Source organism: Neoarius graeffei, chromosome 4 (assembly GCF_027579695.1).
Source record: "Neoarius graeffei isolate fNeoGra1 chromosome 4, fNeoGra1.pri, whole genome shotgun sequence".
NCBI lineage: Eukaryota > Metazoa > Chordata > Actinopteri > Siluriformes > Ariidae > Neoarius > Neoarius graeffei.
In genome coordinates this window covers 49540850-49556530 of record NC_083572.1, presented here as the reverse complement: position 1 = coordinate 49556530, position 15681 = coordinate 49540850, and the positions used below count along the sequence as shown (strand labels likewise).

The window sequence follows — 15681 nt, the reverse complement described above, 5'->3', positions numbered from 1 at the left end:
CGGAAGACCCCCCTCCCCCTCGCCCTTTGATCTTGTTGCCTGATAACAGCTTGTTACCCGAGATGGATTTTTTTTCAGCACAATCAGCAAGTTGAGGAAAACCCAAACGTTATCATCGCAGGTAAGCATGGTGGAAAGATCATGGACATGTTTTTACTGATCAAATTCACCAATATTTCATGATCTCCTTGTCAAAACCTACTTTGTTTCTGACTCTTTCATTTGACAGTCGCCATTTTATATCTAAACGCGTGTTTGAGAATCACGTATGGTGTCGATAATAGTGATCACTTTCATCGGTGTCCACCATTATCGACACCCTGTGGAATTAACTGACATTTACAACTGTTACGGATCAATCTTTGTGTAACATTGTTTAAGTAGATGAAGTACTTAAAAAAAATAAAAGTGCTGTGATGTATAATAATTTTTTTTTCTGATTCATAACAGGGGTGGCACGGTGGTGTAGTGGTTAGCACTGTTGCCTCACAGCAAGAAGGTTCGAGCCCCGTGGCCGGCGAGGGCCTTTCTGTGTGGAGTTTGCATGTTCTCCCCGTGTCCGCGTGGGTTTCCTCCGGGTGCTCCGGTTTCCCCACAGTCCAAAGACATGCAGGTTAGGTTAACTGGTGGCTCTAAATTGACCGTAGGTGTGAATGTGAGTGTGAATGGTTGTCTGTGTCTATGTGTCAGCCCTGTGATGACCTGGCGACTTGTCCAGGGTGTACCCCGCTTTTCGCCCATAGTCAGCTGGGATAGGCTCCAGCTTGCCTGCGACCCTGTAGAACAGGATAAAGCGGCTACAGATAATGAGATGAGATGAGATATTACAATATCAGTAGACATTTTATATTTTGGTTTGAGGAATGACATGCGACCTTTGACCTGGATTTCTATGCAGTTACAGTGTCGATTTCCTGTTGATATTTATTGGTAAACTACAAAACTAGAAATTAATACAAACAACAACGAATGATTAACAAAATGTGATCTACGAAAATACTTAGAAAGTGGGTCAAAAGTGCAACAAAGATTTTCTGACAGGTTAAACATTATCACTTCATTTGTTTACAAACATTAGAATTACTTCCTCATTTATGTTCAGCACTGACATCCATATATTTATATAAAAGATATTTTGTACTAAATATAAGTCTATGTAAAACAAATTTTAAATAAAAACTGTTTTGTTAACTTACCACATACACATTATTTATTTAAGAAATAATCATCTGGATATTGATAATTGTGGAACGGTGTCGATAACTGTGGACAAAGGGTGTGGACAAATACTTGTGGAACGGTGTCACATGAGCTGATACACTGAGTAATCGGGAATCAACTCATTTTTTTCCAGTGGAAGTTTGAGTAATTATTAATGCACAATTTACGTCTTTCTACTTTTGCAACGGCCAAAAGATCATTAAGGTGTCGATAATTGTAGCTGCCACTCTAGTAGACATTTTTGTTTGAAAACATGCAAATACATGAATTTGTATACATTTCCAATATTGGCTATACCAGGATTCCATTTTACATACACAAAGACGTGTGTAGTCTCTCTTCCTTTAATAATCAGCTTCTTTTATTATTTCTGGTTTCCTTGGGAAAGAAAGAAAGAATCCTAACTCAAGGGCACATGGGAAACATTGCTGCCTAAGATGGACTGTGTCATCTGCTCTCCAGTGACCTGCCGACAAGATAGCCACATGCCTTACCCAGAATAGCTGTGACACACGAAGTGAAGGCAGCAATGAACTGTGGAGTTTTTTGATGGTGGATTTGCATTTGTGCATATTTGAGATGTCTAGATGATAGGAATTTATTTGTAATCCATTCGTCTGAGTTTATTTATTTTTTTGTTATGGAATTAGCCTATATAATATCTTCTATAAAAAGTGTAGTATAACCAATTCTTGCCAAAGGTGATTTACAACTTGTTTTGATCCAAATATCTATTATTTACACAGTTACCATGTCACTATCTTTTAAATAATTATAATTACCAGGGAGTGCTGTTTCATAGTTTAATCAAGGAGAAGGACGAGTTAACCAGATGTGACAGAAGGTAAATAGAAAGTCTTTTTATTAAGGTGTTTCCAAAATTAGCAGGTCAGGATCAAAGAGGCCACAGGGGTCACAAGCACTGAGATCACAATTTGGAGCTGGAGCAGGCACCAAGGAAAGCTATAAGGCTATGGATTAATTATTTAAAACCTTTTATAGAGTAGATTCACAAATGCATTACTTGTCCCTTCATAACCATCATTCCACCAAAAAGCCACAAGGAAAGTCCAAAGATTTAGCTATTTTTTTGGACAAATATTCAGTGGTCACTTTTCTGCTTTCAATGTTTTGTCATATTACTTGATTTGAAAAAAAGTTGACATTTAACTTCAGCTTTAATTTCCAAATTAACCTCTGTCTCATTTATTCAGTTGGTCAACACTGTTCCAGTGTATCTAGTTTACAAATTATATACAGTATGCTCGTTCTATGGCACATGTCTTCTTCTGCTTTCCATTTGCTTGGAAGTGATCCATAAAGCTAACCTAGATATTTTTGGCGTAAGGACGCGTTAAACTTAGACAGGCCACATCACAGACTCCATGCACTTTATTACATGCAGGCACACACCTTTTTTTTTTGCACATGCGCAAGTGAGCACACGCCAATGAACGCACAAACAAATGAATGAATGAATCAATAAATGAATCAATGAACGAATGAATCAATAAATTAATCAATAGACAAACGAATGAATGAATCAATGAACAAATGAATCAATGAATGAATCAATGAATGAACAAATGAATGAATCAATGAACGAATGAATCAATAAATGAATCAATGGACAAACGAACGAATCAATAAATGAATCAATGAATGAATGAATCAATAAATGGACGAACGAATGAATCAATGAACGAATGAATCAATGGATGAATGAACAAATCAATAAATTAATCAATGAACGAATGAATCAATCAAATAAATGGACGAACAAATGAATCAATAAGTGAATCAATGAACGAATTAATGAATGAATCAATAAATGAATGAATGAATGCATGAATGAATGAATCAATGAACAAATTAATGAATGAATAAATAAATGAATCAATTAACAAATGAATCAATAAGTGAAGCAATGAATGAATAAATCAATAAATGAATCAGCGAATGAATTAATGAATGAATCAACAAACGAATGAATCAATAAATGAATCAATGGACAAATGAACAAATGAATGAATCAATAAATGAATGAATCAATAAATGAATCAATGGACGAATGAATGAATCAATAAATAAATCAATGGATGAATGAATGAATGTATGAATCAATGGACAAATGAATAAATCAATAAATGAATCAATGAACAAATGAATCAATAAATGAATAAATGGACAAATGAATGAATCAATAGATGAATCAATGGACAAATGAATGAATCAATAAATGAATCAATGAACAAATTAATCAATAAATGAATAAATGGACGAACAAATCAATAAATGAATCAATGAACAAATGAATCAATAAATGAAACAATGAATGAATGAATCAATAAATCAATGAATGAATGAATCAATGAACAAATGAAATAAGTGAATAAATGGACGAACGACTGAATCAATAAATGAATCAATGAACAAAATGAATGAATCAATAAATGAATCTATGAACGGATTAATCAATAAATGAATCAATAAATGAATAAATGAACAAATGAATCAATAAATGAATCAATGGACAAACGAATCAATAAATGAATCAATGAACGAATGAATCAATAAATGAATCAATGGACGAACGAATCAATAAATGAATCAATGAACAAATGAATCAATGATTTATTTGTTGATTCATTTGTTCATTGATTTAGTTAATGAACAAATGAATCAATAAATGAATCAATGGACAAAAATGAATAAATGAATCAATAAACGAATGAATAAATCAATAAATGAATCAATGAACGAATGAACCAATAAATGAATCAATGAATGAATCAATAAACAAATGAATGAATCAACAAATGAATCAATGAATGAATGAATCAATAAACGGATGAACAAAAGAATGAATCAATAAATGAATGAATAAATAAATGAATAAATGGACGAACAAATGAATCAATGAACCAATGAATTAATCAATAAATGAATCAATGAACCAATGAATCAATAAATGAATTAATGAATGAATAAGTGAATGAATTAATGAATGAATCAATAAGTGAATCAATGAACAAATGAATCAATAAATGAATCAATGGACGAATGACCAAATGAATGAATCAATAAATGAATCAATAAATCAATAAATGAATCAATGAACGAATGAATCAACAAATGAATCAATGAACCAATGAATCAATAAATGGACGAACAAAAGAATGAATCAATAAATTAATGAATGAATCAATAAATGAAACAATGAACGAATGAATTAATCAATAAATGGAAGAATGAATGAATCAATGAACAAATGAATCAATAAATGAATCTATAAATGAATTGATGAACAAATTAATAAATGAATCAATAAATGAATCAATGAACGAATGAATCAATAAGTGAATAAATGGACAAACGACTTTATTAATAAATGAATCAATGAACAAATTAATGAATGAATCAATAAATGATTCTATGAACGAATTAATCAATAAATGAATCAATAAATGAATCAATGAACGAATTAATGAATCAATGAATTAATCAATAAGTGAATCAATGAACAAATGAATCAATGGACAAACGAATCAATAAATGAATCAATGAACGAATGAATCAATAAATGAATCAACTAACGAATGAATCAATGAACAAATTAATCAATGATTTATTTATTGATTCATTTGTTCATTGATTTATTTAATGAACAAATGAATCAATAAATGAATCAATGAACAAATGAATCAATAAATGAATCAATGGACAAAAATGAATAAATAAATGAATCAATTAACGAATGACTGAATCAATAAATGAATCAATAAACGAATTAATGAATGAATTAATGAATGAATCAATAAGTGAATCAATGAACAAATGAATCAATAAATGAATAAATGGACGAACGAATCAATAAACTAGAAAAGCACTCGGAGAGCGCAGACCTCCGCCAAGAATCCTTTAAAAAATCCCGGATCCAGAAGGTGATCCGGATCACCGCCAAAATTTAATGGATTGTTACTTGTGCCCAGTCACACCTCTGGAAAAAAATTTCACAGCAATCCGTTCATAACTTTTTCCGTAATGTTGCTAACAGACAAACCAACAAACCGCTACCGAAAACATAACCTCCTTGGCGGAGGTAATGAATGAATCAATCAATAAATGATCAGAAACGCTTGCACGAAACAATATACACCATACAAAATAATTACTAATCCATAAACTAATATGTATATTCTGTTGAAGACTGCAGAACGTCATTGTCAAAATGTATAATTCACTCCGTAGTTTTGTGCGGGTTTTGCAAGAAGCTCCGCCTCACGCGCGCCCCCCGTCTGACACACAGGAATAACACAGAGGATGTGTGTGTGTGTGTGTGTGTGAGAGAGAGAGAATTGCCGAGGACTAGGCACCAGTACAGCAGCAGCCTCGACACATCAGTGTGCTGCTGACTCTCTCTCTCTCTCTGTGTATCAGAGCTCCAGGACACACGATCCGACTCCGACTCTCAGGTTTAAAAGGCGATTCGGGTCTCCGGAAGTCTCGACCTGAAGAGTCCCGGTGCGCCCGCAAACGCGACTCTTTGCTTTATTTTATTCTATTATTATTATTGTTATTATTATTTCCAGCTGTCTTGAATGTTTCAGTGAAAATGGCGATCTGCGCTCAGTCCTCGAGTCTCTTCTGGATCTTCTCGGTGCAAACGGTGCTGATTCTGTGCGCGTCCTGGCCCGGAACGGCGACACTCCGCTTCCCGCAGCACTACACGTAAGTGAGCTCGGTCCCTGTGGGCGGACAGGTGGCTGCACCTGCGCTGCTTTAGCGCCAGACGCTTTTTCATGTCGCGCTATTCTCTCTCGCGCGTGTGTGTGTTATGGTAGAATGAATCCCGTCCTGCGCGGTCAGTTTGCTGTTTATAGCCACCGACCCCGTTCACCATCTCCGGTCGTGTAAGCGGTGTTGCTGAGCGACTCTCTGACTCTCACTCACAGGTGGCCGCCGCGAACCAATAAGTCGCGCTTTCAATTATTGATCGGAGCGCTGTGTTTTTGTTGACCTGTTAGTAAGCGTGGCGATGGTTGAAAGCATGAAAACCTTATTGTGTATCATGAGATTTTTAAATTTCGGTTGACGCAAAAATCAACAAAGGTGTTTGCTCTTTCCGGCGCAGCTGCTGCCCTGCTGTTAAGTAAACACTGCACTTTCAGCTGTGCGGATCTGTCGCGCGTCAGTGACGAGGAGGCGCGCGCTTTCTTTCTTTCTCTCGACACATGGAGCTGCTTTACGGCTGCGCTCGAGCGCTTATTGTAGATATCTGACACTTTGAAAATTCGACGTGATTATCTTTCTTCTTTCTCTAAAATAACCTGTTAATTTATGCAAATTTTGTATCTCTAAATTTGTAGTTTATTTCTTTTATACTGTGTATATATCCTTTTTTGTATAGTACTTTTGCACTACTCTTCATCTCATCTCATTATCTGTAGCCGCTTTATCCTGTTCTACAGGGTCACAGGCAAGCTGGAGCCTATCCCAGCTGACTACGGGCGAAAGGCGGGGTACACCCTGGACAAGTCGCCAGGTCATCACAGGGCTGACACATAGACACAGACAACCATTCACACCTACGGTCAATTTAGAGTCACCAGTTAACCTAACCTGCATGTCCGCACAGAAAGGCCCTCGCCGGCCACGGGGCTCGAACCCGGACCTTCTTGCTGTGAGGCGACAGCGCTAACCACTACACCACTGTGCCGCCTGCACTACTCCTTCACTGCCTTATTTTTTTTTCTTTATATATATGGGTGGCACGGTGGTGTAGTGGTTAGCACTGTCGCCTCACAGCAAGAAGGTCCGGGTTCGAGCCCCGTGTCCGGCGACAGCCTTTCTGTGCGGAGTTTGCATGTTCTCCCCGTGTCCGCGTGGGTTTCCTCCGGGTGCTCCGGTTTCCCCCACAGTCCAAAGACATGCAGGTTAGGTTAACTGGTGGCTCTAAATTGACCGTAGGTGTGAATGTGAGTGTGAATGGTTGTCTGTGTCTATGTGTCAGCCCTGTGATGACCTGGCGACTTGTCCAGGGTGTACCCCGCCTTTCGCCCGTAGTCAGCTGGGATAGGCTCCAGCTTGCCTGCGACCCTGTAGAACAGGATAAAGCGGCTAGAGATAATGAGATGAGATATATTGCTGCTGTAACAGTTTAAATTTCCCCTTGGGAGATAATAAAAGACTATCTTATTTTATCTCTCTCTACTTCTCCATCATGCACGCTGGACTTCATAAAGTTACTTGGAAAAGAGCTGCCACTTGATTCACTCCACCATATACAGTACTGCCTTGTACTGTAAACCACTCTGCACTCATATAGACTAGACGCAGCCTCTGACTTCACAAATAGACTCTAGGATAAAGTCAGAGGTTGATTTGAGCTGTGCGCTTTGTCGAGGCTGCTGAGGACTTGTAGAGATCCTGGCTGGACACCAGCATGCTTCTGGTTTGCCCCTAAGAACAATGCAAAGCTGTGCTCAAAATCGAGTCAACAATACTTCAGAAACTAGAGACGCCGTAATCATTTTCGATACCGATATTAAAGCTTTGAGTATAAAAGTAGATTAAAAGTACTGAAAGAGCGGGACGGTGGTGTAGTGGTTAACACTGTCGCTTCACAGCAAGAAGGTTCTGGGTTCAAGCCCTTTCTGTGTCAAGTTTGCATGTTCTCCACATGTCTGCGTAGGTTTCCTCCGGGTGCTCCGGTTTGCCCCAAAGACATGCAGGTTAGCTCTAAATTGACCGTGTCCAGGGTGTACCCCACCTCTTGCCCACAGTCAGCTGGGATAGGCTTCACCTTGCCTGCGACCCTGCACAGGATAAACAGTTATGGATAATGGATAGACGGATGGATAAAAGTACTGAACAGATGTTTTTCCTAGTTACTAAACCAGCTTTGCAAGTGTCGGGTTCATACTGACCTGAAATGCTGGACTTGTATCAGTATTATATTTGCTATACGTTTCACAAATCTGTCCATTGCCATGCTGTGAATAGTATATTGTTGTGACCTGCTCATTTTTAATCCGATACCGGTCCAGCATTTCAGGTCAGTATCAAATTGATATCCTGTAGCATATATAATTTTGCCCATTTTTACAGATTATTCTGAAAGAATACAACCTATAAATTATATTCCTTTAAGACAAAGATGATTTGACCTCATTGTACAAACAACAGGTGTGTGTGTGTGTGTGTGTGTGTGTGTGTGTGTGTGTGTGTGTGTGTGTGTGTGAGAGAGTCATTTTGCTTGATGGTCCTCTCTCTCTGCTCAAATTACACAGCTGTTTGAATGTTGGAACCCTCTCCCCTTGAACAAAGCTAGATTCCATGCCATGTATTTCCATTATTGCTATTAAGGTTGCTGTATTGTGGGAGTAAAATAACAGTAGGGTTACGTACAATCGACAACATTTAGTGTCTCAAAAGTGATCACTGTAGTATTGCGTTATTTTCTACCGCACGTTGGAAGCACAGTCATTTTCACTGACTGATTTCACTTCTGTGGTTTCTTCCTTCAGCTCGGCATTACTCACATTCAGTATACGCACTCTTGGAAATACATAGGCTGTATGCTGCCCTCATTTGAATTTTCTCTCCTGATGGTTGGAATGTGCGCATCTCAGATGTGTCCTGTGTGTCAGGTTCATATGGATAGAAATACCTGAGTAAATGAATGACTCAGCTACTCTGAGTTTTATCATAGCTTGCTGGCTAGTTATAGAAACATGTCACATTCCAGAATGACACATTTCCAGCATTGCTGAGGTAATTCTGTTGGAGTAGCTACAATTATCGACGCCTGAACGATCTTTTGGCCGTTGCAAAAGTAGAAAAGACTTTCAATACGTAAATTGTGCACGAATAATTACTCAAACTTCCACTGGAAAAAAAAAAAAGAGTTGATTCTTGATTACTCAGCATATCAGATCACGTGGCACCGTTCCACAATTATCGACACCTTTGTCCACAGTTATCGACACCGTTCCACAATTATTGACATCCAGATGGATATTTATTAAAAAATAATGTGTATGTGGTATTAAGTTAACAAAACATAGTTTTTATTTAAAATTTGTTTTACACAGACTTATATTTAGTACAAAATATCTTTTTATATAATTATGGATGTCGGTGCTGAACGTAAACGAGGAAGTAATTCTAATGTTTGTAAACAAATGAAGTGATGTTTAACCTGTCAGAAAATCTTTTTGTTCCATTTTCTGCCCACTTTCTAAGGATTTTCATAGATCACATTTTGTTAATCATTCGTTGTTGTTTGTATTAATTTCTAGTTTTGTAGTTTACCAATAAATATCAACAGGCAATCGACATTGTAACCACATGGAAGTCCAGGTCAAAGGTTGCATGTCATTCCTCGAACCAAAATATAAAATGTCTACTGATATTGTAATATGTGGTAGATATTTACAATAAACTGCAAAAAAAAAAAAATTTGAATGGAATAGAAAAATTTGAATATTTCAAGCATGCAAATTTTTTTATATGCTAGGAATTTAATTCTGCTCTAATTCTTTTTATTGCAATAGGATTCCAAATACTCTATAAACATTCCATTCTGTTATGAATCAGAAAAAAATTATTATAAAACAGAGCACTTTTATTTTTTTAAAGTACTTCATCTACTTCAACAATGTTACACAAAGATCGATCCATAACAGTTGTAAATGTCACTTAATTCCACAGGGTGTCGATAATAACGTGACTTCTCAAACGCGCGTTTAGATACAATGACGACTGTCAAATGAAAGAGGAAATAGGAAGAAACAAAGCAAGTTTCGACAAGGAGATCATGAAATATTGGTGAATTTGATCAGTAAAAACATGTCCATGATCTTTCCACCGTGCTTACCTGCGATGATAACGTCTGGGTTTTCCTCAAATTGCTGATCGTGCTAAAAAATTTCATCTCAGGTAACGAGCTGTCATCAGATGACAAGGTCAAAGGGTGAGGGCGGTCTTCCGATTGATTAATTAACCAATAATTATTGTTGTAACTGAAACTCACCTTTGTAAAATTGACTTTTTTATTGGTAAATCTGAAAGGGTCGATAATTATGAACTGTCAATAATTGTAACTGCCGCTCTAATTAGCTAATTCTGTTTCTGACTCTCCTATGACAGAGTGTGTTTTTTAAATGTTAGCTATCTAGTTTGTTAGCAGTTTTTGTTTGGGATTTTCTAAAACATTAGCTGGTTAGCTAGCCTACTGTAATTATGATTTTTGTACATAAGTTAGCAAGGTTTGTTTGGACATAAACACTGCAAACATTTGCAGTGAGGTAATATTGTCAGATTTTGGTGATGTTGTGACAAAAATTACAGACCTTAAGGCCACTACACGTATTCAAACAGCCGTGCAAATGCCAACAATTAACGTTGATTAGCAGGATAGCTTTTAGAAGCTCTGTCTTAGCAGTAAAATATTGTATTCAGTTTGGAATGTTAGCATTTTCTCATGTTAGCTAGCTCGCTAATAAAGAGAAATTTGTTTTGTCAGTTTTTTCAGGCTAGTGTAGGAGCTTGTAATTTGTACTGTGGAATCAGGTCTGAGTTGGTCATTTTTCACTGTTAACTGCCAGACTAGCGTTATTAAAGTGTGATAAAAATCGCGAAAAGTAAATTGGGGTGATGTAAATTGATGTTAAACACCACAGATATTTGGGAGACGTTAACTTCCCTTGATATTAGGGATACATATCCTAGCACAACACAAGTTTCAGTTTGTATCTCAGTATTTTGTATGTCATTTTATGTGTCCCATTTTTAGAAAGGATGACGTTGAGTGGCATATAATGGGGATAAAATGAAAAGATGATTTAATTTTTTTTGTGAACCCTCAGTAGTTTGTCAAAATAATATCTCTGGAAAAAGTAGGCTGCAACAATGTTGTAGCATATTTTAATAGACAAGCTCATCGTCATTACTAGTGTAGATTAAATTAATAGTACACAGTTTAAATATAACAGTATAGTGTACTCAGTTTCACACATTTATATAGGGGTCAGCACAAACATAGCATAACCTGTTCACAAAGCAAAATACATCTGAATGTGCATTTGTAATTATGTGTATACACTAAAATCCTGGCAGTAAAATAACATTACTATGTCAAATCTTAACAGCGTCAGTAATAGCCTGATCTCGGCTACATTTGGTTGCAACATTTGGGAGATGAAAAGCTGAGCATTGGTTATGCTTTGGGTCAGACTGATATCTGTAAACCACCTCATGGATATTTTGTGCTTTATGTGTCACGTGGATTGAGGAATCACTTTACTGGTATAAATCATATACGGGTATCTAACCCCATGTCCAGAAAAGTTGAGATATTTTCCAAAATGCAATAAAAACATGAATTTGCCATGTGTTAAGTCAGATGAACCTTTATTTAACTGATAAAAGTACAGACAAAAGATTTTCAATAGTTTTACTGACCAACTTAATTGTGTTTTGTAAATATAAACAAAGTTAGAATTTGATGCCTGCAATACTCTCAGAAAAGTTGGGACAGAGGCATTATTACCATTGTATTACATCACTTTTCCTTTTAATAACACTTTTTAATTGTATGGGAACTGAGGATACTAATTGTTGCAGTTTTGCAATTGGAGTTTTTGTCCACTTTTGCTTGAACAAGACTTCAGCTGCTCAACAGTCTGTGGTTGCTGTTGTCTGATTTTTCTCTTCATGATGTGCCATACATTCTCAGTAAGAGACAGATCTGGGCTGTCAGCAGGCCAGTCAAGCACATGCACTCTGTGTCTACGAAGCCATGCTGTTATTGCCTGTGCAGAATGAGGCCTGGCATTGTCCTGCTGAAATAAGCATGGACTTCTCAGGAAAAGACACTGCCTTGATGAATGTGTCTCTCTAAAGTCCCAATATATACCCCAATATATCAATGGTACCTTCACACACATGCAACTCACCCATGCTATGACCCCATACCATCACAGATGCTGGCTTTTGCACCTTTCTCTGATAATAAACTGGATGGTCGTGTTCACCTTTGGCACTGAGAACTCGACATCTGGTTTTCCCAAAAATGAGCTGAAATGTGGACTCATCTGACCACAGCATACGTGTCATTTTTTTGTTTGGGCCCAGAGAAATCAGCAGCATTTCTGAATAGAATTGATGAATGGCTTCCTCTTTGCATAATACAGTTTCAGGTTGTATTTCTGGATGCAGTGACAGACTGTGTTAAGTGACAACGGTTTTCTGAAGTACTCCTGAGCCCATGTGGCTATATTTGTCACATTAGCATGACGGTTTCTCAGGCAGTGCCGCCTGAGGGCTTGAAGGTCACGCACATTCAGCAGTGGTTTCCGACCTTGTCCTTTACACACTGAGATGTTTCCGAATTCCCTGATAATGTTGAAGGGTGTTTTTCCTGGCCTGTTAACATGCAGTTTGTGCATGTTACTATATTAAGCAGAGAGATTTTTCTGCATGTTTTAGAATTGGTAACACTTGCAGTGCTTGATCACTCATCCTCCTGACTGTGATGCAGCAAACAGCTAGCCAGAGTAATATGATTTTCAAAGAAGCTGGAGACAGCCTGGTTTCATAAAAATTCGAATGACTTTCTAAATATTTGTTTATTGATCTGGCTTGCGAAGTTTTCATGTTGGTGGAGCAGCTTGATACCTTCAGCTGAATGCACACATGACCTCATGGAGCTTACATTCACTAACTCTTTCACACTACACAACTTGAATCACATATAATCAATTGTTTGGTGTGTGAATCCAAAAAGATCACTTAAAATGAGGCACACACATGCTATATATTCAATGTGACTTTGTCACCATTTTGTACATCAAAAAAAAAAAGAAAGAAGAGAAAATGTGGAGCAAGATTTGGTTGGGGAGATGTGGACAGAGAAAATTCTCTGTTCTGTAAAGAGAACTGCAGGTATAGTGAAAAACAATGAAGCTGTTTTTGTACTATGTGGGTTATTTATTTATTTATTTAATTAATTTGTGTTGTTCCTAATGACCATTTGGGTATGATGTGCCAGTTTCTTTTAGAAGTAGTATTATTGTGCTTATATTTCCTTCCGTTTCTGGTTGAGAATATGCTGTGCACATTTTGGCTGCCGCTTCTCATCTCATCTCATCTCCTCTCATTTTCTCTAGCCGCTTTATCCTGTTCTACAGGGTCGCAGGCAAGCTGGAGCCTATCCCAGCTGACTACGGGTGAAAGGCGGGGTACACCCTGGACAAGTCATCACAGGGCTGACACATAGACACAGACAGCCATTCACACTCACGGTCAATTTAGAGTCACCAGTTAACCTAACCTGCATGTCTTTGGACTGTGGGGGAAACCGGAGCACCCGGAGGAAACCCACGCGGACACGGGGAGAACATGCAAACTCCGCACAGAAAGGCTGTCGCCGGCCCCGGGGCTCGAACCTTCTTGCTGTGAGGCGACAGCGCTAACCACTACACTGTGTATATATCCTTTTTTGTATACTTAGTACTTTTGCACTACTCTTCATCTCATCTCATCTCATTATCTGTAGCCGCTTTATCCTGTTCTACAGGGTCGCAGGCAAGCTGGAGCCTATCCCAGCTGACTACGGGTGAAAGGCGGGGTACACCCTGGACAAGTCACCAGGTCATCACAGGGCTGACACATAGACACAGACAACCATTCACACTCACATTCACACCTACGGTCAATTTAGAGTCACCAGTTAACCTAACCTGCATGTCCGCACAGAAAGGCCCTCGCCGGCCACGGGGCTCGAACCCGGACCTTCTTGCTGTGAGGCGACAGCGCTAACCACTACACCACCGTGCCGCCCCGCTTCTCACCAGAGCTTTTTATTTTTCTTTTTTTTCCCTTTTGTTTTTCTTTTTGTGTTTGGAAAGTTGGGTGTTTGTTCTTTGTTTGAATGTTTTGTCCACCGGTTGTGGCGTAGCTCCAGACCCAGTTTTGGGCGTTGGTTTCCTTCAGGCCTTGGTGCGCCGTGGGTGATGTCTGTGCTCCTCGCTATGGACTGCAGTGAGCTCATTGCTCTATTAACATCAGGGTTGTCCAGCGCTCTGTGCAGCGGTGCTCCTGTGCTTGGTGTGGTGTTCCGAGCGATGTTGCCCGGAGGCATCGCGGTGGCTATGCAGGCAGTTTGGGACATACCAGCGATCTGTGTGGCGGTGCTGCTGCACCCGCTTTGTGGATCCATGGCATGGTGTTCCAAGCGATGTTGCCCGGTGGCATCACGGCGGCTGTACAGGCGGTGTGGGACATACTTTTGTATGCCTTTTGATGGGATTGTGGGTAGCTACACCATTGGAATAACATCCTGACCCTCTTTTGGTGGACTTTTTTTTTTTTTTGGCAATTGTAAAGCGACCTTGGGTGTGAGAAAGACACTATTATTATTATTATTATTATTATTATTATTATTATTATTATTATATTTTGCCCTCGAACTCCAATTAAAAAAGTAGATGATAAACTTGGTAATGAGAGCAGATATACAGTATTTGATGTCTCATTGGCTGCCTATCGTTGCTGAACATGCCGAACCCCACGACTCGGAGCTGACGTCAGGTTGTGTGCGCTTGGCTTTACTCATAGTGTACGGTGAGCATAGAGCTCTCCATGGTGCTGAAAGTCAACCCGCAATTGAGCAGAACAATGTCTGTCTATCACTGTCCATAGTATGGAATTTAAAGTGCTTATTATATCAAACTGAACAGAAAGACTCATTATAATGCAATTCTGTTGCCCTTTAAAGGTAATGTCCTTTTAATGAATATTGGTTGTGTTTCTAATTATGAAGTAGCCCTGGAAGCACATTAACAGCTTGACTCATTGACATTTGGCTTAGACCTCAGATGTTGATGTACTCCAGAGCCGTGTTCACACGAGCCTGTTTTGTTCAGAGAGAACAGCTCACCCGATGCCAACATTGTAACTATAACATTGATGCTAGCTAGCTGATTCTATCTAACAGCAGAAACTGAGTTGTGCTAAAGCATAACATTGACTATTAGTTATGCACAGTAATCATCTGATTTGTGCCCAAATTCCAGCTTTCTGTTGTGGACTAAAATCTCTTGCCCTGTGTCTGAAATCGCTCCCTACTCACTAAATAGAGCACTATATAGTGGGGACGCCATTTTGCAGTGCTGTCCGAAACCTTAGTGAGGATTATTTACACCCTATATAGTGCACTCAAAGTATCCCATGAACAGTAGTGTGCAATAATGGTCACTAACCAAAGCAGTATATCCCATCATGCATTGCAGTCGCGCTGAAAGAAATGAAATGAAAAGTCTCAAATTCGATTTAATAAAAGGCAGTGGCAAAGAAGAAAGTATTCCACCTTGATTAAAAAAACCTGAAAGATGCAGGTACTTTGTATTTATTAATGTGGGAAATGCGCTCAGTATAATATGGATTTATCACAAA

The 15681-nt window shown here is 38.3% G+C and overlaps 1 protein-coding gene across 1 annotated transcript in view; it reads left to right on the top strand.

Moving 5' to 3' along the window:
• The first annotated feature begins 5593 nt into the window (after positions 1-5593).
• The window catches only part of cacna2d2a (calcium channel, voltage-dependent, alpha 2/delta subunit 2a), a 697573-nt gene continuing 687485 nt past the window's right edge, over positions 5594-15681 (top strand). The window contains exon 1 of the mRNA XM_060919306.1: positions 5594-5952. Coding sequence (XP_060775289.1) covers positions 5837-5952 — 116 coding nt within the window. The 5' untranslated portion in view covers positions 5594-5836. The remainder of the gene's footprint in view (positions 5953-15681) is intronic.